The sequence below is a fragment of the Dipodomys merriami genome, unplaced genomic scaffold, assembly GCF_024711535.1.
Source record: "Dipodomys merriami isolate MVZ:Mamm:240054 unplaced genomic scaffold, mDipMer1.0.p SCAF_3, whole genome shotgun sequence".
NCBI lineage: Eukaryota > Metazoa > Chordata > Mammalia > Rodentia > Heteromyidae > Dipodomys > Dipodomys merriami.
Window position 1 is genome coordinate 29,608,546 of NW_027204492.1, and position 23,954 is coordinate 29,632,499.

The 23,954-nt window shown below is 33.2% G+C and overlaps 1 protein-coding gene across 6 annotated transcripts in view; it reads left to right on the top strand.

Annotated features, from left to right (window-relative positions):
• Positions 1 to 23,954, top strand: part of Klhl13 (kelch like family member 13) — a 164,661-nt gene that overhangs the window by 104,806 nt on the left and 35,901 nt on the right. Inside the window, exons 1-2 of one of the 6 annotated variants that reach the window (XM_070039854.1) lie at positions 3,991 to 4,399; positions 4,937 to 5,049. The exons of 3 other annotated variants lie outside the window; for them this stretch is intronic. In XM_070039854.1, coding sequence (XP_069895955.1) covers positions 4,952 to 5,049 — 98 coding nt within the window. In that variant the 5' untranslated portion in view covers positions 3,991 to 4,399; positions 4,937 to 4,951. Of the gene's footprint in view, positions 1 to 3,989; positions 4,400 to 4,839; positions 5,050 to 23,954 lie in introns of those variants that run through there. 2 more of the 6 variants (XM_070039856.1, XM_070039855.1) reach the window with 2 other exon arrangements.

Below are 23,954 nucleotides of genomic sequence, written 5' to 3' on the forward strand. Positions count from 1 at the left end.
CTCTATTGATAATCACAGTTGTAGCATTATGTTCATTTGCATTATGGAAGAGCTAGAAACTCTTTCAGGTCATAGTCATAACAACAATAGAGTATGTTTTCATGGATCCTTTGTAGGACACAAAGGATACACGTAGACCTGTTAAAAAAATTTCCAGTATAGAACTTTCCAAGGGGTTCTTTATGAGAAACATTTGGGATTTTCCATTTTAAAGTTAGCAGGGCTTTATGTTGTTATGTAGTAAGAAAATTTATGCTTTATTTTACATTTGATTTTGCATAAACAGAGGGGACACACACACATATATATATAATCATAATATATATAAATGGTAAACAAAATGTATGTAGCCATAAAGGTGAATGTTTTGGTTTCCTGGAAGAAGGAACCCTTAATATATTAAGCAATTTTATCTGTGTCTTAGAATTTTTTTTGCGTTAAAGATTTACCATCCAAGTAATTTTACTGACGGGAAGAATCAGTATTGGAAGAATCAGAATTGGAAGAATAGCGCTTATAGTTTCTCATGATTGGCCACCTTTTCTGTGCAACATGAATGATGTTTATATTCTGGATTAGTTTAAGAGACATTTTTAGACCTGGAGATTACATTGTGCCCATTCATATAAACTGGGCTAATGCTACGAATCTTGAACAGGATAAGCCAAAATTTACAACAAAAACAAAGGTCATCAGGCATATGAGGAAAAAAATGGAGACAGAAATTATGTGTATAACTGATTACTCAATTCATTTAATGATATAATACTGGTAACAGGCCATAGAAGTCAGTAAGGAAATTAAATTTTACTAGAAGATTGAGAGAAAATCAGATTATACTTTCTTCCATACTTAATGGTTTAAGTTTTGCTTACTTCTCTTACAATCCTTCTGTACTTTCTGAAATTAGGGTTTGAAAGTAGTATATACATTCACTTTTGCATTTTGGTGTTTCTTTCTGTCTTGTAATTTTGTTAGTGTATATCTAATAGGAGGAGTAATATGTTTTAGATGTCCTTGTTTCTTTAGAATACATTGAGATATGTATAGAGCACAGTTCACTTCATATAGGAACATTTATCTTATGGAATGTTCAGATTAAAGAGAGACTTTACTGATACTAGAGAGTCCTGGACTAGGAGTTGGAAACTAGTTCTACTGCTAACAAGCACTACGACACTGGATAAATGAACATCTCTAGGTTTCAGTGCTTTTCATCTATACAATGAGAGTTCTGAGTGAGATGATTTCTAAGAGTTCTGAAAATCTTTTCTTCCTATGTTTGGAGTCAGATAACTCTGAGTTGTACAATTTGGCTGAGAATTATTTTTTCCATGGCCTTCGCCAAATACCATCATTGTCCTTCAATTATTTTATCTCTGAAATACTCATTTACAGGTATTTTTAAGTGATTGATGTTTATAAACTACTTTCGATATCTTTTGGGTATATTGTCCTTCTGTCCTGTCTAATACAGTGATCTGAAATAGAGACCAAGTATTCTATAAATGAAATCAGTTTCCTATGATATGTCATTGTTATGGCATTTACCAGTTATAAAATTAAAGTTTTGGGATGCCGATTGTATTTAAGATACATATTTAATCATGCCCTTCCTTCTTAATGTACATAAAACATTTTTAGTTATAGAATATACTGGCAATTATAATTATACTCCTTGGTTGCTACTAGAATCTCTGCCAGGGGATTAAAATGTGATTAATTTGGATATTGCTAATTTGTAACTGGAGTGATTTTATCTAGTTGAAGTTTATTTCTGAAAGTATAAGAGATGTTATTAAGGAAATGAAAATAGTGTGAACTATAGTTTATTGGCCATATTTTTACCTTAAAGGCATTATCTTTAAAGCCTTTGGCATAATAGTTGTTTTCAAGTGAGAGATAATTACCAATGAATTAGCAACTTACTAAAGCAAAATTAAAAACTGAATATAAGAAATTGTTCAACATCAGATATAATTCTTTGGGGGTTTTTGAGCCTTTAAGGACATTGAAGCTGAGGTGGAGGAAAGTATTTTGTTTTCACTTTGAACAAATATTAAACTTTTTGGAGACTGTAAAGGATATAGATTAATCATTTTTGGAGCCTAATGAAATTAGGCAAGAATATGTTGATTTTAAAAAATCAATTTATTTTCAATGAAGAATTATCTTTGAATTTTTATAAAAATCAAATGACTTTCACAGTGTGTCTTAGAAATTTGGAAACTGTAGCCTTGTTTTCTTGTGAGAAATTTTCAACAGTTCGCATAGCAGATAAATTGCCACAAAGACTTCAGCACTATGATTTTACACAGGTCTGGGTGACTTTGTTCTAAAATGATGAGATCACATTTGCAAGTAATGCCTTGTAAAATTTTCATGAGCTTGAAAATTCAATTTTCTTCCGAAAACTGTTTCCTTGCAATATATGTCTAATATTGTTTTATGTTTTATATTGTAAATATTTGCAAATACTTCAGATTTTGAAAATTTGCTTGAAACATTCTGGAATGAGGCATTCTAAGCATTTTTTAATTCTTTTTCTTTCATCTCTCTCTCTCTCTCTCTCTTTCGTGTGTGTGTGTGTGTGTGTGTGTGTGTGTGTGTGTGTGTGTGTGTGTGTGGTATATTTTGACCATTACTGATTGTGCCTGGGATCTTTTTGTTCTATGTCATTTATCTTCTAATATAAAATATTTGTTTTTGTATTAGTGTCAGGGATTAATTTTTTAAATATACATGGGCCACGAAGGAATTGGCGAATATTCTTTTTTTCTGATTCCTTTAAAGCCTTCTCTGAGATAGTTTTGTGTGGGGTTAGAAATATGGGAGGAGTTGGAAAAACAATTTAGATTGCTTCACTACATTTCAGGGATTTATTTGTATATGATAGATTGAATAAAATGTGTATGTGAGATAGTGAAGATTGCTATCAACAGGATTTATGAAGTTTCTGTATTTCAAGTCAGTCCTTCAAAACAAATATCTTCTCTTCATATATCATGTATGTGTGCTACATATCTATATATCTATATTTATGTTTCATAGCAAATTCTTTTTTGCTTCCATATTGATCTGCATTTTTGACAACAATGTATTTGTGATTATCATAGGTGGTTTCATGCTATATTTCTAATATATTAATTGAGTATTTTGGAATTTAAATGTTTGAAAGTAGCTTTTCTCTATAAAACATTTATTAATTAGACATTTACTTATTAAAACATTATTTTCCAATAACTTATAAACGTGTACCTGAAAACCATCAGTTTCAGTTGGAAGCATAAGCTTATTGCTTGAATACAGGTGTGGTAGTAAATATGAGCTCTTTGTCATAGCTGTAATTTTTTTAAGGAAGTGAGTTTTGTGTCAGTGGTGATTTACTTTTACTAAACTTGCATAGATGGAGGCAGATAATTCTGTTTTTATGAAGAAATAGAAGTTAAATGGAAATGTAGCTATTTAGTGATGGTGACTTGCCCATATCAGAAGTAAAAATTGTCATACTAATTTTAACCTATTTTCCCCTGTTTAGAATGATCTAGTAAATTTGTGAGCTTCTTTTGGTATGTTAAACAGAAACTTAAAAGACTGCTGTCTTTTTGGGAGCATTAACAATGGCATTTTCTGACAATTGTTTAAAATCATATACATGAACCCTTTGTTTGCCATTGCTTTCGTGAAATACCTCAAGCTGCCTTTGACAGCAGCTTTAATTTTTGAACCTCTTTGACAATTGCTAATCTCAAGAGGTTACTGGACTGCTGCTGAACTGTGGAGTGGTCTCTGTTGGACACCTGCTTGGCCAGCAGTGTTGGTCTTTCCTCTAGGCAGTTTGTGAGCTGTTCTGGGCTGTGAAGGGAGGAGGGAGGGAGGGAGGTGAACTAGAGGGAAGAGGGGGGAGAAGGGGAGGGCAATATTGAATTAGATTGTTGATAGCGTCCCTCTGAGGACTGCTATTAAGAGCATGCTATTCTGTACTTCTCTGCTGCAGAAGACAGAGTGATATTCGTATTACCACAGCATGTTGTAAATTTATGAGATTTTGCTCATCCCGGCTTGGGAATAAAAATAGGGAAAGGAGAGCAACTTGAATCAGAAGCTACTAGAAGAGCGAGCAGAGTTCTGCAGCAGTTTATATTTGCTCTTATATTTTGGTTTCTTCTAACTGGAAAACAGAGGGACTGGCATTTTTTTTTTTTAAAAACGGGCTTTTCCCATAATGGCATTCTTGTATTGTGTGGCCAGAGCTTACAAAAGAGGAAAGGAGACTGCTGAATTTAGTCACTGATCTCTATTAGCTGTGGCCTAAGGCTATGCTGAGGTTTATATCCCATTTGTATTGTTGCAGCTCAAAAGAAGAATGTTCAGAGGATGACAAGTGTATTCTGAGTAGGTATGTTGTTTCATTTTCATATGAAACCCCTGTATTTTTTTCCTGCTACTATTGGTCAGAAATGAGGTTAATTAATAGGCATAGTATAGTGCTGCAGTATCCCTGTTAAAGAAGAACAATGAAATTGCAAGTTGTAAAAAAAAAAAAACAGCTGCTTTTATTAAATAAAACTGCATTGTGTAGTATGCACGGTGCAGATTTAGTGTGCATTGTGTAGTATGCACGGTGCAGATTTAGTGTGTGGGTACACACACACATATACATACAATGTACGTACACACATACTGCAGTCAATGCTTTCCTAACGAGGTGGCACTATTGTGGAGTTGGAAGGATAGAATCATCATATTGCTTTAGGGGACAGGAGGATTTAGAGGAACCTTGCAGTCCTATTTTCCAGATTGGAAGCATCGGTTTAAGGGCACTGGCTGAATCATTTGCTTGTTCTCCGCGGCAGCCACTGCTGTGTCAGTACAGTGTGGAATGGAAGTCCTAGTTGGTAGTCTGTTATGGAAACGCTGTTTACTGTTATTGTAGTACCCTGGTGACAACATGCCATTGAAATGGAAAACGAGCTCTCCTGCTATCTGGAAATTCCCTGTTCCTGTGCTTAAAACATCCAGGTCAACTCCACTTTCTCCAGCATACATGTAAGTGAGAGAAAATAGGATATTAACGTGGGATTTCATTCATGAATCTACGGTGTGGTAAAACGGGTGGGGGAAACCCCAAACAACAGCATCTCTGAACCCACAAGATTTAAAATATCCCTCAGATTGCCTATTTAAGGATATTAGTATGCTTACAGCTCACCTTTGTTTTGTTTTCCTAGAGTTTTTGTTTATATTCTCTTACAGTGAGTGCTTGATGCTAATTTACTTACTGATGTGAAGGTATAGGTAAAGGATGCCATAGAGAAACTTTTATTTTAGCATGGACTTACTTTTGGAATTTTCTATGTATAAAACACTTATGATTTATTTTGTTTAATGATTTTAAGTCTGATGATAATTGATGTTAGTGTATTGTAATGGAAATGCCTTTTATACTATTTTTAGTGAGTTTGAAACATTCCGAGTTAACACATTAATCAGAAAAATGAATCTTTCAATCAAAGCTTTTAGGCTTGTGAGTAAATATTAATGAACTTGACTTTACATCTCTCTCACTCTTATCATTCAAATTCTAAGTAAAAATTCAAATTTGTGTAGCTGGTATTTTTGTGAGCAGCTATTTATATATGGGATTGAAAAGAATATTCTATAAATGCCTGTGTTTCAAATATATTTAAAGCAAATGTGTGCTGAAATGTGTTGGGAAGTCTTTAGAATTTTTGAAGAAAAATCAAAATATTTTTAAAAAATTTGTAATGCTCTTAAAACAAAAATCCAGGAAATATAATACAAATGGTCTTTGAAAGTGTTATTTACAATTCTTTTTCTTTTGGAAGAAAGCTGGACCTTTAAAAAACTGTAGTAAAAGAAAAGCTTTTGAGTAAGAAAAATGTTTTTAACTGTGAGCATTTCCTGTAAAATAGTTTACATTAGCAGATATGTAGAAAGTTCTTCTTAATTTTGTGTTTAGAACTCTGGTTCATTGCCATTTTTAATTTAGTTTTTGTTTTATTGTGGGATCCACATGCACAGTGCTGAGTTGGGTTTTCTGAAAGGCTAGCTTTCAGTGGTTGAGAAAGTGCAGTTATGCTTTCTTTCCAACAAAAGTGATTCCCTGGAAAGCACTTAAAAATGAGAATATTTTAGAATCATTTTCGATTATTTTTAATATCCATTTTTATGAACTAGGTTACTGTATCAGTTTAGGTATTAAGGTCTTTTGTTCATGAAGTAAAATAATTTGAGATATGTTTGAAAAATCATCTGTATTTACTTTTCAAAAGCTCTATTTGTAAAAAGCACAAATGAATGGAGGTGACAAGTTCATGGGGTAGTCATGCTATTAGGGATTCAAATTAGTTGACAACGTTGTGTGAATTGCTGATTTTATGAATCTTAGCTCATGAGAAATGGCCAAATATTTACCCAAAATCATCGTTACCATGAACAACTTTATCATGAACAAAACCTATTGACATCAGTGGGTTATAGTAAATAATGATTATTAGTACTTAGAGTATTCTTACTTGATTTTGCTGTCCAGACAATCCAAATTACAACTGCTATTATAGCTTATTTGCTAGTTTTTACATGGTTAAAATATGCCTATATATTAATAAAATTCATACTAGCCACAGATCAAAATATAATTTGATATATTTATAATGGATCACTTACTTCCTTTTAAATACTCACTTCCTTGACCTAATGATGGAGTGAACTGATTTAGAAGTGAGAATCTAGAAAACAACACAGATCTTTCTTGTGGTGTTGAATATTGATTGTCAGTAGTACACATAAGTAGAATGAAAAAAAATAATGTTTGTAAATCTAAGAATAAGCTGGGCTATTTTGACTGGCAACAGTCTATATTATTTAATTGCCCTTAACTTTATAAATATGCTAGTATTTCATGTTTATAAATTGTACAGAGAAAAATGTTAAATGGAGGAAAAAGACTCTTTGGTAGTTCAAATGAAAGTTTTCAATAAATTACCTTTTTAGCCTGTTTTAAAATGCAGTTCACTGTTTTACATGGCCAGAAATAAAAATGTCATATTTAGCATATATTCTTACAGGTACTGTCTTATACTCCACAAACCATCTACACACAAAATAACAATTTAGCATAGAATTTCAAAAATGATAAAGACTTGGTTCAATTATTGGGTCAAGTACCATAGTTGTTCTCACAATTGGCTTACACACATGTTTGTTTAAACTCTTTACTTTGAAATAGAAGAAATTCTGACCCCTGAATAAATTGTGGTCTATTAGAGAATTTTACCTATAAAACATTTAAAACTTTGTAGTAATATTTTGAATATAGAATTCTTTTTATTTGGTATAAAATCTTTCTATATGCTTGCATAGCTTAAGTATTGGTTTGTAATATTTTATCAGTATGCATTGTGATTTTTCAAATATAGCTTACATGATTTTTATTGAAGATAAGTACTTTCTCAAAAAATGAAAATTTTAAAATGAAATTTTAAAATGAAAATTTTAAAATGATCAATGCAGTAAAATGCATTATAGGAATTGTGCAAGTATGGAAAAAGTCTAAAAGCTTCTTATAGTCCTTTCTAAACCCAGTGTAGGTTCAGCTTAATTGTAATTTCTCAATGATGCTATAGACAGAAAGCAGTTAACTTCAGAGCATTTTATTGACTGCAAACAGTAAGCAACAAAGCTGTTTTTTTTCCATGTGGATTTAAAGTCCAAGTTTGTTTTTTTTTCTTTTTTCTTAGAGCCTCAATGACAGTCAAAATGTTTCAACACTTTTGTTTGTGACTGGTTTTCACAAATATTAAGGTTTTTATGCAGTATAGAGAGTAAAATTTTGTTATGATGTGATATGGGAAGAGTAGATTATCTTAAAGACAAAATATTTGAGATAATAATACTTGGGTCCTTAATCAGATTGATGATGATCAAATATATAGTGTTATTTATTAGTCTTTCTTTGGCTTCAGCTTGGAGCTTTTGTAGTGTGGTAGGCCATCTATGTGGATTTCAGAAGGGATTTTCTTAAAAGATAGCAGGTCCTTGGCCTTACTTTTTTCTGTTGATGTTTGAAGGGGAAAGGGGGCGAACAATGAAGAGGAGAAAGAGGTGGTAAATGCAGATAAGAATCTAATGTATGTCCTATAAAATTAAGAAGATGGAGGGATGGGATGGGTAGGGGAAGGATGGGTGACAATGTTGAAAGAAGTGACATTGATCAAGATATATTGTACTCATAAACTGTGTTGTTAAATGGGAGCTAATACTTAAAGATAATAATAAAAATTCTTTTAAAAAAGAAATAAAATTTTTAGTGACTTGTGTTTGTTTCAGTATGTTCAACAGTAGGTTGAAGTTCAACCTTAGCCTGAGGGAGGTTCTCCTGGTTAGTGTAAATTGCATTAGTAAAGCTGTTACTCTTGACAAGTGCAAACCAAATAAATTACCCTGTTATTTTTCCTAAATTAATAAAGCTGAAAGGGCAATCACACTTAAGTGTATTTCTGCTCTTTTGGTATTCATTGTTTTAAAATAACAAATGGCTTCTTCAGGCCAATGTTGAGGGTTAATGTATCTTTTTTTTTAATTGTGAGAATACCATACAAAGGAGTTACAATTACATGGGCAAGATAACGAGTACATTTCTTATCAAGCATTGTTGCCTCCTCTTTGTTTCCCCTTCCCATCCCTTCCTATACTTCCCCCACCCCCACCCCCCCAAAGTTGTAAAGTCGTTTTTCGATATAATGTATCTTTAGAATTAAGGATATGCTGAAATAAACAGGATTAGCATTAGAACTCTGTTTATCTTTTCTTTACAAACAGCAAATGTTGACAGCAATAGTATGGCAAAAAGAAGGAAAACAACAAGGTGAAAATTAGTAAGTGCAGTGTCACAGTCAATTCTAGCAAGACAGACACTATGGAGTGGTGTTCTTAGAATTTTACCTTTTTCAAGCTATAAAATAATGAATGTTAGTGTACTAGAACTTGTCCTTCATTAGTTCCTGAACTATCTTCTTGTCTATAATTTTTGTAATAGGTCAAATATATTTTATAATAAATGTCAGTAGTTCAGTATTTTATATGGGTTGGGAGCTACTATTTCATCAATAAAATTCAGTTCCTAGATTTTTTGAGTAGATTATTCATAGTGTATAAATTCCCCCTGTTTGTGGGTAATCCAAAAAGCAGACATGATAAAAATATGTATTCTAATTTTTGTCATTTTCATTTCCTGACTGTCAGTTAATTGGATAAATTAAAATTTGTGGCTTGTGAAATCATTCCTTCTTAAATTATTAATCTCAACTTAGAATAGAATATGCATTCTGTTGCTTTTCATAATTACCAGATACATACACTTTGACTTGTGCATCTGCTTAATTTGTTTTTGTTACATAGGCATAATCGAACAAAATTGTTAATAAGCAGCATAGATCCTAAGAGCAATTTTGTGTTAATCTGTAAATTCTGTGACATGATACCTTAGGAGATTTTATTATCTGGGGCTCGCAGGAATGCTGGCCTGCTATTTATTGATGGAAAAATTATAGAAGTGACTTTGGAGGTCATTTGGAGAGCATGTACTGCCCCCTCTTAATGAATGCACAATTTCATTCTGTGATACCTCTTAAAGATTATAGTCCATGTTCTCCATGAACAATATCAATGGCAAAGAGCTCACTACCTTACAAAGGCAGCATCTTCCATACACAGACAAATTTTCTTTCATTGAGTAAAAGCAGTCCATCTTATCTTTTATCTTCTCAACCAAGTTCCATCTGACCTGGATATGCAATAAAAATATTTTCACTTCACTCTCTCAGTTGTCCTTACCTGTAGAGTATTCCCATGTTACTCTTCATATGGGATACTGCATCTGATCCTCTGTATTATGGTCCTACTAGAAGAAGACACAATCTTCTTTTAAACAGATGTTCTACATATCTAAAAGTTTTAAATCATAGGATTTGCACTGCATTCTTGTGAATTTAGACTTTGTAAACTTCCTTTAAAGAGGTTTCTGATTGGCTTGCTTGTTCCTTATGATCAGCATTTATTCTTTTAACTACTTAGTTCTCTTAGTCAGTCTGAGGAAACCTGGCAGGTGCAAGTAAAATTAAAATGTTCTATTCAAGCGTATTGTATAATTCTTAGAGACCTCTTAAACCATTTAATGTAACTAAAATACTGCAAAACAAAAAGTGGATGTGTCTATTGGTTTAAGTATCTCAAATATTTTTTCTTGCCAATAATTTATATAGAATTTAACTAATTAATTATTTTTTTGCCAGTCCTGAGGCTTGAATTCAGGGCCCTAGCACACTCTACAACTTGAGCCACAACGCCACTTCTGGCTTTTTCTGTTTATGTGGTACTGGGGAATCGAACCCAGGGTTTTATGGATGTAGGCAAGCACTCAACCACTAAGCCACATTCCCAGCTCCTTAAATGAGCATTGCATTCAAATACCACTTTCCCAAAGCCAATTAACTGAGAGACAAGAGGCAGAATTGAAAGTCTATGTACTACATGGAAGGTTCAGAACTACTAAGAATTTCATACATGAAAATGGACATCTAGAACATTTAGATAAGATATCTGTAGATCCACATTCAGAGGAGAGTGAAGGATAAGAAAAAAAGTAAGAGACAAGCAAATATTTGTACCAATAGCATTATTGAACTTAAAGAGTTAAGAATTGTAAGTACTATACACAGTATTTTAAAATTAAAATGGCAGCCATAATGTTGTTTTATTTCTTTGGGTCTATGAGAAAGGAGTGTTATACACATTATTTTCTCAGGAGAATCCATACATAAAGAAGTTCCTAAGTAATTCACTTCTGCAAGAGCTTGGCTCTCAATCATCTTGTACTTGAAATGTTGTATGTCCAAAACTCACTTATGATTCCTGAGATACTCAGGATCCCAGGTTACTAATACAGTATAGACTGTCAGTGATTCTCCCTTGTATTGGTGTAGCTAACTGGGAGCTTCAGCTTGCTGACTCTTCCCAGTATCATGAGAAATGACCATATTTCAGAAAGGTCAAATTCAGAATCCAAAATATGTTGTTTACTAAATATGGACCATAAAGTTTAAAAAGTTGTAAAGCAAACTATCATACATTGGGGATCACCCATACACTAAGTTTATGATATTCAGCAGTTGCTATTATATTCAAGGCACAATTCTTCTGGGTACCAGGAATAGAGTCTTTGTAGTCATTCAAAATGACTAATCTTTTTATTTTAATATTTTTATTATCTTAAGGTTGTTGTGCAAAGGAGTTGCCATTCAACAAAGCAGTTTATGAATACTGTGCATCTAGATCAATGTCACCCTTTCATCATTCTCACCGATCCATCTCCTACCCACTGATTCCCTCACCTTTCTTAAATTTTGTAGGATATATGTTGAATTTGTTATTGCATTCTCTCCCTTTCTTATCTGTATTTGAAAAATGGCTATTCCTTATTTTCCATACTATCTTTATCCATAAGCAAATTGCTTAATGTACACTATTGCTGTGTAGATTCTGAACCAAGACAAACAGGTTATACAAACTTACTGTACTTTCAGTATTGATAATAGATTTAAAGATAACGAGAATATTATAGATGAAAAATGTATCTAAGCTAAACAAAGAGAAATGAATTGGAGATAGTTACCAGATTTTAAACTGCATATTTCACTTTGAATAAAATTTATGCTTTAGCATACTAGAATCCTTTTAGATAAGAAGAATGGAATGCACCCTTTATATTAAAGAAGAAATAATTCATTAGTTAGTAGATGCTTTCTGTCACATAAGCATACATATATCACCTTCTAAGCAACAATAATATGGTCCCAGAATATAAGACGGAATATTGTTTAAAGTAAAATCGTATTTTTTTCAATTATACTGAAATACTTTTACTGATATGACTTGTGATGATGAAGGTATCTATTGCTTTTATTCGTTTTTATTCAAATTTATGTTATAAAGGGCAAAACTATGCCCAACTTGTTTCAGAGTACTTCTTTTATTTCATTTATTTTATTGTGAAAATACTGTACAGAGGGGTTACAATTACATGGGCAAGATAACGAGTACATTTCTTATCAAGCATTGTAGCCTCCTCTTTTGTTTCCCCTTCCCATCCCTGCTCATCCTTCCCCGCTCCCCCAACCCTCCTCCCCCCTCCACCAAAGTTGTAAAGTTCGTTTTCAACATACAACTTGTACTTCTCATTGTTGGAATGGGTCCACCTGTATTCCTATTTAAATGATTTTTTTCCCTTCCCCTCCACAAATTGTAACAACATCAAATACAGTGAAAGCAGGGGTTAAACCATGGGGGTAGGGACATACAAAGCAACAAAGAAATAATCTTATAAATGTGTTAGAAACAATCGCATGAAAGAAAAAAAAACATTTGAATACATATGCTAGGATTTATTTCCCTAACATCAACGTATCTGACCTTTTCTGCTTGACTCAGACCTATACTAGTTATTGCAAATAAGGGAAACCATGGGACCTATGTTTCTTTGGGCCTGCTTACTTCACTTAATATAATTTTTTTCAAGTCTTTCCATTTCCTAACAAATGGGGCAATGTCATTCTTTCTGATGGAGGCATAGAATTCCATTGTGTATATATACCACATTTTCTTTTTTTTTCTTGATCATCATCATCGCCAGCAACATAGTCACTAAAATGCTGAGACTCAGAGAATCAGAGTACTTCTTATAATATGGTTTGATAGAGAAGGGAAATAACATCTATTAGAAAAATAAAACAGCCTAAAACTTTGATTTATCACATATATCACTTTAAATTTCATGAGCCAATTTAAAAAGGTCCTCGTGTAGCATAGGTAAATATAATCTATTGAGGACTGATATAAAAGTATAAGCAAACTCTGAAATGTGTCTTCTCTTTTTTATTTACATTTACATAAACATTGGTTCAGAGAAGTTCATTTGCTTGTTCCATATATTATATACCAATGAAAAATGAAGCCAGAATCCGAAGTCTTCATCATCTGATTTTAAAGCTCTTCATTTTTTTGGTGCCAGTACTGGGACTTGAATTCAGGGCCTGAGCACTGTCCCTTAGATTTTCTTCCAGGCTGATGCTCTACTACTTGAGCCACACCTCTACTTTTTGCTGGTTAATTGGAGATAAGAGTTTTATGACCTTTCCTACTTGGGTTGGCTTCATACTTCAGTCCTCAGATCTTAGCCTCTTGAGTAGTTGGGATTACAGGCATGAACCTCCAGCTCTCGGCTCTTCATTTTATAATGCCCTTTCATTTATATAGATCTTCGTTAATTCTTATTTCATATTGTTTTGTATGGTTTATTTTATTTTATTTTGTGGTGATGGATATTGAACCCAGGACTTTGCTGGGGCTAAGCAAGCTGTGTACTACTAGCTGTCCCTGCCCAACCTAGACTTTTGCTGCTTTTATGCCAACTATCAATTGGGTTATATTTTACTAGGATTAATAATAAGGGAATATGATTGTAAACTGCCAAGTGTGAAGTTATAGGAAAATACCAGGCTAATTTTATTTGCTGAAATAATATTGGGATCAACTTCATTATTTCTTGGTATTCTTGAAGCATTATTCAATCATTCTCCTACATGGTATCTAACTTCCATTGACCATGGTTGTAACTGGTGTGTTGTTTTTAGCATGTTCCACAGAGACTACCTGAGTATGTTCAATATGCTCTTGACACAATTATCCCATTGCTTAACCATGTTCAAGCACTTAATAGGGGAAAAAAACCTCTCCATTTATTAGGTTTCTATTGTGGCCATAGCAAATTACTGCAAACTAATGGTCTGAAACATCATATATGTAACGTAATGTGGCAGTCTTTTGAAGTCAGAAATTTTTTACTGGTCTCACTTAGCAAGCTAAAAATCAGAAGAGGTCAAAAGTATAATCTGATGCTAAGTGACATAAACCCCAAGATAGGGACAAAAGAGATTTTATCTTTCTTGTTGTTCTTTTTAATGTACTTATAATGTGCTATGTGATTTTTTTGTCTCTTTGCATGTTCTTATCCCATAGCACAACCCCTGTTGTCACTGTATTTGATTCTGGCTGTCCTGCATCTTGTATATACATTTTTCTAATTTGGGGAGGGGAAGGGAAATAACAAAATGCTGAAGTAAGGATACATATTGACCCATTGTAACAATGAGATGTACAAGACACTATGTTGAAAACGAACTTTACAACTTTGGGGGGATAAGTTGGGGAAGTGGGGAGGAAAGGGATGGTAGGGGAAAAACAAAGGAGGGGGTAAAAATGCTCAATAGGAAATGGACTCATTACCTTACTCATGTAACTGTAACCCCTCTGTACATTATCTTTACAATAAAAATATATTTAAAAATCAGAGTATCATCAGGGCTGAGGTTCTAGGTGAAAATCTAAGTTCTGCTCATTTTCATCATTGACTACAAATGCTTCTCTATTACTGGCTATAAGCAGAAGGACAATCTCCACGTCTAAGGGCTACCTGTATTTTTTGACTTTTGCTCCCTTTTTTCTTCAATGGAGGCAGGTTGAATCACTTACACATTGCTCTCTGACCTACTTTTCCAATTTTAAAGACCAGTGTGGATAAGTTGGGCCATTTGGGCACTTCACTCACATTTGCAAAGTCCTTTTTGTCCTCCATATAACTACTTGTGATAACTTGCTTGGCTTAGGTGGTGATATCTTTGGGAGGTCATGGTTTTAGCAAGCTCTGAATGAACACAACCTTTCTAGATTAGTACAAGCATTGTAAGAAATTGTTCCAATTTTACAAATTTTCTTGCATGAGGTAGCTTCAAACTGTGCTCTTCAGATCTCAGCCTCCTGAGTAGCTGGGATTATAGGTATGAACCACTGGCACTTTGATGAAAAGAGTTTTATCACAAACAATTTATCAGTGGCCAAAATACTATATAGTCATGGCACATCAAGGAAGTTGTGCTAAATTTATAGTTAGTATACTTGTACTTAAATGATAATGTGTTTTATGTGTATAGTTTAATAAGAGAAATGAATGGCTAGGAGAAGAAGAAACTACTAGGATTTAATGTAAATAAATGTAAATTATTGCTCAAATTATCCTTATGTTATAAACTTCGGGGTAATTACAGAAGTTTAGCAGGTTTCATGTTTAAAATAAATGACTTAAAAATAAATGACTTTATTTGCATTCAAAATATTTAAATAAAATGGATTTTTCAAATGACTTGGGTTGTAATAAAAAAAGCATGGTTTTGAATATGTAAAGACAATATAAAAAAGCAAAACAATTGTGTGTGGAATATCAATTTGAATTTTTGTCTATCCTCTAATCATTTAAGATATATTTATTATGAGTAATCTGGTTGATCGTACAATTATTCAAAAAGGACTAGTTCAGAAGCCTTGAATCTTACAGTATAGGATTTAGTTTTTGTTTAACAAGCAATGAGTCACTGAAAGCTTCTGAGCAAGGGAGTGATTTTTCTGAGCTATAAATATTATCACAGTATGAAAAATGCTAGACACATGGATATGATACTTAGAAACATAACTAAATCCAATAATTGGCAATACAGTGTAGAACTGTGCTAGATGCAGTGATAGTAGAGAGGAGGTATAGAATAGGAACATGCTGAAGCCAAGCACAGGCAGCCCACACTTGTAATTCTAGCTACTCGGGAGGCTTAGATATGAGGATCCTGGTTTGAAGCTAGTCCGGACAGGAAAGTCCATGAGACTTGTATTTTCAATTAACCATCAAAAAGCCAGAAGTGGAGCTGTGGCTCAAGTGATAGAGAGCTAGCTTTGAGCATAAATGCTCAGGGGCAGTTCAAGCCTCCAGACTGGTGCATGCGTGAATGAGCAGAAACATACACACACACACACACACACACACACACACACACACACACACACACACACACACACACACACACACACACACACACACACTAGAGAGATTCACTAGCACTTAAAATTTGATTAAACAGAGGAGATGTGGAAGAATCAGTGGTCAAGGATGACTGAAATGTTATGATGAGAGCAATTGTCTTTTAGAATCTAAAACATTCTATCTATGGCTGTTGAATGTGTGTCATCAGCATTCTCATTCATTTGAGATTGCTGAAATTTCTTCTGCCTCACCAAGCTTCCAGAAATAATCATTAAGAGATATGTAGAGTATCCTAAGCATAAGAAAATAATGGATTTTGAAGACTTTAAACTGATGATTACTTTAAGAAGTAGCTCATGAATATTTGGCGAGAGTACTAGACTTTAGAGGAATAATTTCCATCTCAGTGGACAAACTTAATACCTTGACTCCCTGTTACTCCTGCCTACTTGATGACTCTTCTGAGTGTGCATCTCGCCTGCACTGTGGCAATTCCAGATTGTAATTTGGATGTGAAACACTGGTTTAAAAATCTGTATAGAAGCTAGTGCTGGTGGCTCATGCCTGTAATCCTAGCTACTCAGGAAATCTGAGATCTGAGGATCACAATTTGAAGCCAGCCTGGGCAAGAAAGTCCTTGTGACACTTATCTCCAATTAACCACCAGAAAATCAGAAGTGGGGCTGTGGCTCAAAGTGGTAGAGTGCTACCCTTGAGCAAATGGCTCAGAGACAGGGCCCAAGCCCTGAGTTTAAACCCCACGACCACCACCACCAACAAAAAAATCTCTATAGAAGGAAGGAAAGTAATGTTCTTTACATTAATTTACATTTATAATTGAAGATAGTATTTTATTGCTACCTCACAATTCAGAGGTCACTTTTTCAAAACACATACACATACAATCGTAAATTATTCCAATTTTCTTCCATTTGAAATTTCTAGTGCTAGGGATATACCTGAATGGTGGAATATTTCCCTCACATGTAAGAGGCCTGGATTGGATACCCAGCACTACAATCAATCAACAAGTTATCAATCAACCAGACTCCTTCCTTAGAGTAACTATACCATGGACTAATAGAAATGCTTCCTAGAGCAATTTTATTATTTTATTTAATTATGTGAAATTATCTTATTGTATAAAATGGAACATTGTAGTGGATCTTAGCTGAAATAGTCATGCAAGAATATAATAAAATGGTTAATCTTGATGGCATTTAAGGAGAAAGTTCAAGAAACAATTTCTGAGGTCAATAATTACATTTATACTTATGAAGTATGATATTTGAATGTATAGAATAGTAGAGCAATAGATAGTTAAATTATAATAAGTATTATTTTAAATTTTCTAACAACTTGAAGCAAATAATGAATATGTTTCTGTATGAGGTACACAGAAAGGAGGGAGCATATGAGTTCTTATAATATAGTTTTGTGGGTAAAAATCACTTCATGGTAAGGCAAATAACAAAAAAGGGAAAATAATTTTAATATAAAAATAATATTTAAACTCGATATCTTGCTTCCATTACCTCCATGTATGAGATGAGCTTTGGGAATTCAAAACTCACTACTTTGAGATATTATTTTATCTACCCCTGGACTGAAAATATGATCACATTAAAAACATATTAATGACTTGATACTAAAATATTCCTACATTCATTAAAATAGAGATGCCTCTGGGTTATTGTGAAATTAAGAGAGTTTTTTTTATGGATTTTGAATTTATATAGACAGTGGAACTCTTTGAGTTGTCAATTATATACTTTTAAACTCAGAATAAAATAATGATTACATATAATTATTTTTTTTACTTTGTTCATATTTTCTTTTAAAAAGAGAAATAAACATTCCACTCAGACTGGCCATGAATTACTAACTTTGTGATTAATGATTCTCCTGTTTCCAAATGACTTTGTCTCAGTGATTTCCAATTGGTTTCAAGTTTATGGAATTTCTTTAAAATAAACTTTAAAATTGGATAACTTGGATGCTTTGCATATTTAATAAACTGAAATTTTAGTCAAGTAAAATCCAATATTTAAATTGCACTGTAGCACAATGGTCACATTTCAGAGTTGGGGAGTTACAGATCATAGGAGTAAAATGACACCTTGGTCGAAAGAAATTTGGCTTGGTACTGATGAAGGGATTTGAGTGTCCATAGCAGTTTCTTCATTCTGTAATTGGAGAAGAAGGCAGGCTCACTGCTCCAGGTACAGTGAGACTTTTGAATGGGCAAGCCTTGTCCTAGCTGCAGAGTGGGACTTGCTGCTAGAACGTTTTTGTACTACCAGCACATACTATTCTCCATAACCCACTACTTCATAGTCCATCTTCCTACCACCATGTCCACTTGTGTACTCTCTCAAGTTAGATGACTTCCTAAAGGCAAGGAAAGCTTTGACTGAACTGTTTTATGTAGCAGGTGTAGAACAAATGTTAAATAGTTCAATAATTTTCTTAGTGTTTTATTTCTACTTCAGGAAGTAGAATAGGTTCTTATCTGCCTTCCATCCATCCATCCACCCATCCCTCCATTCACTTATTTACCCATCTTCCCATCTATCTATTTTGTTGTCACTAGAATATTATGAGAAATATGAACAATGAAAAACAATATAATACATAAGCCAAGATTCTTAAGTAGAAGAGTTTTTTGGTCAAGATGCATGAGACTTAAAGTTTAAGGACAAGATTTTTCAGTGCAAATGGTTTTTTGGTTTGGATAATTAACTTTCTTCTTGTTACGTGTATCAAATGAAGTATCCTTGGTCATTCCATTTGTCTAGCCTGATTCCTTTATCTGGTCATAGTGCTACTTCTGTGATTGTGATAGTTGGCACTGGGATTCAGAATCTGTTCTTTTAAATGTTGATATCAGTAATGTAAAATTTCCCCCAAATCAATCAATCAATCAATCAATCAATCTATCTATCTATCTATCTATCTATCTATCTATCTATCTATCTATCTATCTATCTATCTATCTATCTATCTGTCTGTCTATCCATTCTTACTCTGTATGTGTTGGGAATAATTTAACACTGGCATTGCTTTAATGGAAACACAATGGTAAAACTGGATACTTTTATTTAATTATCATATATATTAATTTTTGAGACAGGGCTTTGGTATGTTGTCAAGGGTGGTCTTGAATTCCTCAAAGGAGGAAACTCAAAGGAGTCTCCTGCCTTAGCTTCTTGAGTAGTTAGGATTACATATATGTTCTACTATGCCTAAAATATATTTTAAACTTTAAAATGGCACTTCATAATTGTAATATTTATGGGATATAGTGTTGTATGTTAGTACATGTGTATATTTGTAATGATCAGATTAGGGTAATGGACATACCTGTCATCTCAGAAATTTATCATTTATTATGGTTGGGAACATTCAATCTACTCTATTAGCTGTTTTTAAATCCTCATTTAATTCTTGTCCACCACAGTTTTCCTACTATTTTTCCTGCTGTTGTATAGAATGTTGGAAGTTATCCCTCCTATATACGGTTAATGTATCTATTCACCATCCTCTTACAATTCTTTCTCTTCCAAACCCAAAGAAGATAATTTTACATTAAATTAATTAAACCAGGAAATTTATTGCATCTAACAGAATTCATTTCTACTGTCCTCCTTGTACTGTCTTCTATTTAAAATTTTTAGCCTTCATGTAATGGGAACAGTGTGGGCTCTGGGTTTAAACTTGGGCTCAAATTATAATTATTAGACTCACAGCAAGTCCTCATATCTCTGGGTTTTACCTCATTGTCTTTAAAATGGGATTGTCAGGAAGATTAAATAGCATACTACGTGACTGGCACAGTGCCAGGTACGCAGCAGGTGCTGTGTAAGAGATCTTATTCCTATGTTAAAGCAGACATCAGCTATTTATTAATGTTTCTATTTTAAATATGACATGTGCTTATGAGATGCATATATATATATATATATATATATATTATATATACACACATACACAATAGCTTTCTACTTTGGAAACTTATTTTACAGTATAATCCTATCACCTTGAAATTTTTTCTTTTATGGACTCTGGTATTGTCACAGCAGAAAAGAAAGCTCTGGAAAAACAGCAGCTATTTTGTAAATACTATTCTAAGGTTTCCATTAGCACTATCATTTCATACAAACAATAACTTATATTTATGTAATTTAAGATACAGATGACTTATCAAAGCACTGTTATTCCTGATTCTTTTCAGGTAAACACTTCATTAAGAAGATTTGTTCCTTTTTAAGTTTCTAAAACAGATTAATGTATGCTTTATTAAGAGAGGTTACTGTGTTTTTTGTAATTTCCTCATACAATTATACTGTAAATAACATACTAGATGGGGGACAAATCTTTTAATACTTGTGAGTTTTAAGGTTTTTTTTGTTTTCTGCCTTTTTAAGTTCTTCAATGAAAATATTCAGAAATACAAATGGTAGTTTCAGGAGTTGGAAATTTTGTTTCTGATTTTTATTTAAAACACCATTCCTCATTTTTCATAATAGAAGTTGTGTGTGTGTGTGTGATTTTATATTCAATTTTGGTTGGAGGGTTAGAAGGGGAGACTAGGAAAGCTATTAATATCTTCAGAATTCAGTGCAGATATGCATACTTTGAATCTATGTGAAAACTAATGGGAAATGGCTTGTATCATCTTAAGTTGCTAAATTCATTACTCAAGGGTGGGAGGAAATACCTTGACAGATTTAGCACTCAAATTCAAATGAGAATGAGAGCAAGTGGCAACATTTCTCCTCCACCTGCCATGCAACTTTATCACAAGCAATGTTTCATTTAGCAAATGCTGTTGCCAGAAGACACTTCTCTGTTTCACAGCGGAAAAGTATGGCAGGGGAGTATTTTGAAGAAAACATTTTGTTTGATTTTCTTTTAAAATTGTGAGTGTGAGAAATATGCATTTTATTTTTTTTGGGAAATGGGTGGTGGAAAGCATGAGTCAGTACCTTGTCATGTTGTCTAAGAATTCATGGCTTCTTGTTTTTGTTTTGTGCTTATTGCTGTTTTGGCAGCAAGTTTTGGTTATGATTACATTGTTAACCTAGAACTTGAAAATATTCATATAGTACTTTAAACACTAACGCAAAAGACTCCTTTAACTGAGAGACTGCATTATTACTTTCCATTGTTACATTTAATATCTAAAAGCAAAGGAAGCATTATAAAACTAGTTAGTAACTAAAGAAAGGACAGAAGTGTTCTTCATCCACTTTAGAATTTTACTTATGGCCTGACTCATTTTTTTCCTATCACAAATTCCAAAGAGTACAGGAAAATACAAGGAGCAGTCATTTGTTCATAGATCTAGCAGTGTTATCCTTTTCATTTGGTATGGGCAAGAAAAAACGTGCCAGTTTAATAATTGGCACACATAACCTGTCTACCAAGAAAAGTCGAGTGTTTCATTGTACTTCTATGATAATAATTTCAAACAGCATGAAGATGTTCCCTTCTCTTTGACAATCACACCTATCTTTCTTAGTGTTGTAATATGAATTGGTGTTTGCAGTGATAAAACCAAAGGAAAGGGAATGCATTTTTGATAATTTACTAAGGTGAGTCCTCATTTTTTAAAAACACAAAAGTACTTATTTCAATGGATTTGGTCTCTTTTTGGTGTGGAGATGGAGTATTGGAAATTTTTTTATGGCTTTGTGCTCTAGTGATACAATTAAGACATATTCTTTCTTTCCTCAAAGTAGCATGCAGACAAACATTTTTATATAATAAGTTATAAGAATATATTGTTATTTATATAACCTCTACCAAATTAAACTTCAATATAACTGTTATTTGGAAAAATATTTGAATCAGGCTAATAATGCACATTTTCTCTAGCCCACCTTCCAAGATAAACATGTACTACACAATACTTCATTATCATGATAGTTGCTGTAAAAAGAAAAAAAATCCATTTAGTGGTTTGTAATATTTCTCTTCAAATATCCATTTAGATGAACAGTTCCATATAGAGCATAGGACATAGTGTTTTTCTGCACTTTCATTTTTTGAGAGTATGATTTCTTAATCTCTGATAATTTTACTGATTTAAAGATAGAATTTTTGTTTAAATTTGCACATTGTGGAATATTGATGAAGTTGAACATTTAATATTTTTAAGTACTAACCACTTGTACTTCCATCTTTGTGAATTGTATATTTATATTATTTACATATGTTTTTCTTAGAAGTAATTGTTAAAATATGGAAAATTAGAGGCAAGATTACAATGTTGGCATCACTGCATTAACATACGACAATTGCTTGGACTTCTCTCCTTTCTTTTCCTTCACACAACAGTACAGAGAAATGGCAGTCTGTGTTATGTTCAGCTTGGCCACATTTGCTATGCTTTCAGTGAAATGATTCGGCAATGCCTCTATCTCTAAACTAATACTCTTCAAAAAAAAGTAATTGTTTCCTTTGAGCAAATACAGTTGACTGATTCATGCACACTTTGTGAAAGATTGCTTTTGTGCTCTGTGGTTGGTCATTGTGTTGAAAATGAAATGTGTTCAATGTGCAGGGTTGCTTGGCAGCAGTATATAGACTATAATGTTGTAGAAGAAAGAAAGAAAGATTTAATTTTTTGAAAGAAAATTGTTGAATACAGTCTCTCCTCTGAGTACTTTTGTAGTGTTCTTGAAACGGGACCCTTTGGATAGAATTCACTAGCTTGTAACAGTATCTAAAAGTGAATGCAGATGACAATTATTTTAGCTAAATTAAGAAAACCATTTCTCTTTTTGCACATAATTATCTTATGAAGTTTAAAGCTACTATCCACTCATATGTTTGTGAACTGTTCATTTTTCAAACTGTTAGGTATGCGGAGAGAAGATATATTCTATTAGGTAGCCTTGGAAGAAATATTGGTAATAAATACTTCTGTTGTATTTTAATATTGTTAACGTTACTTAATGGAGTCAGCTAGAGGACTTGAAAATTATTTGAAACACAAAATTGCTTGAGACACATTTCATGAGGATGTCAATCCCCGTATCAGAATTTCCTAACCTAAGCACTCTTAACATGTTTGCCAGAGAACAGCTTTGACATACAGAACTGTCCTTTGTATTGTAGGATGTTTAGCAGCATCCCAAGAGATGACAGTAATTGCATGACCCTCCTTTTGTTGCTACAATGAAAAATATCTGCAGACATTGCCAAACGTGTTTTGTGGGAGGTGGTGACAGCAAAATGCCTTTCACTCCCCCCATCAATTGAGAACCATTGGCATTCATAATGCTCAATTACATAACTTAAGAAAAATACATTAATTTTTTTGTTCTTGGACTAACTCAGATCATTAGTCCTTTAAGCAGAGTCCAAAATAATTGTGGCCTAGGGTTTACAGAGAGGTGTCACCTCCTATCAATGTTGAAGAATGATGCCCTTCACATCCAGTTAGTAAACTTAATGAAAAGGAGGTAGAAAGGGAATGTCGAGTCTTCTAAGAAGATTGGCATAGCATGTACTCTTAGTGACACTGAAACAATAGTGTTTTGAATATTGACAAATCAAGAGAGACTGATAAAAAGTCATGAAGATGATTACTTTAGTGAAGGCTTCTTCAGAATTTGAAGTAATTAATTAGAAAGCCAACCATATCATACTTCCAAGAAAGGGCTGCATTTTCATATTTTGCTTCTCAATTTTAAGTAAAAGAGACATATATCATAAGTAAACAAGTTGTTATCTTTAGCTTATTCAGAAAAGGCTATTTCCAGGATATGTCATAGGGCAATGCATTATTAGCTTTAATCCTTTCTCTTTCATGTCTGCAGTTTTATAAAAATGATAATTGATGGTCATTTAAACACTGAATGATAAAGAAATGTCTTTGGAATGATCCACAAGAAATGAGATCTGTATTCATTTAGAGGACATATATTAAGCTTCTCTTGTCAGGCTCTGTGAAGGGAATATAGAAACTAATAAAATGGCCTACTTGAATGTCCTATTA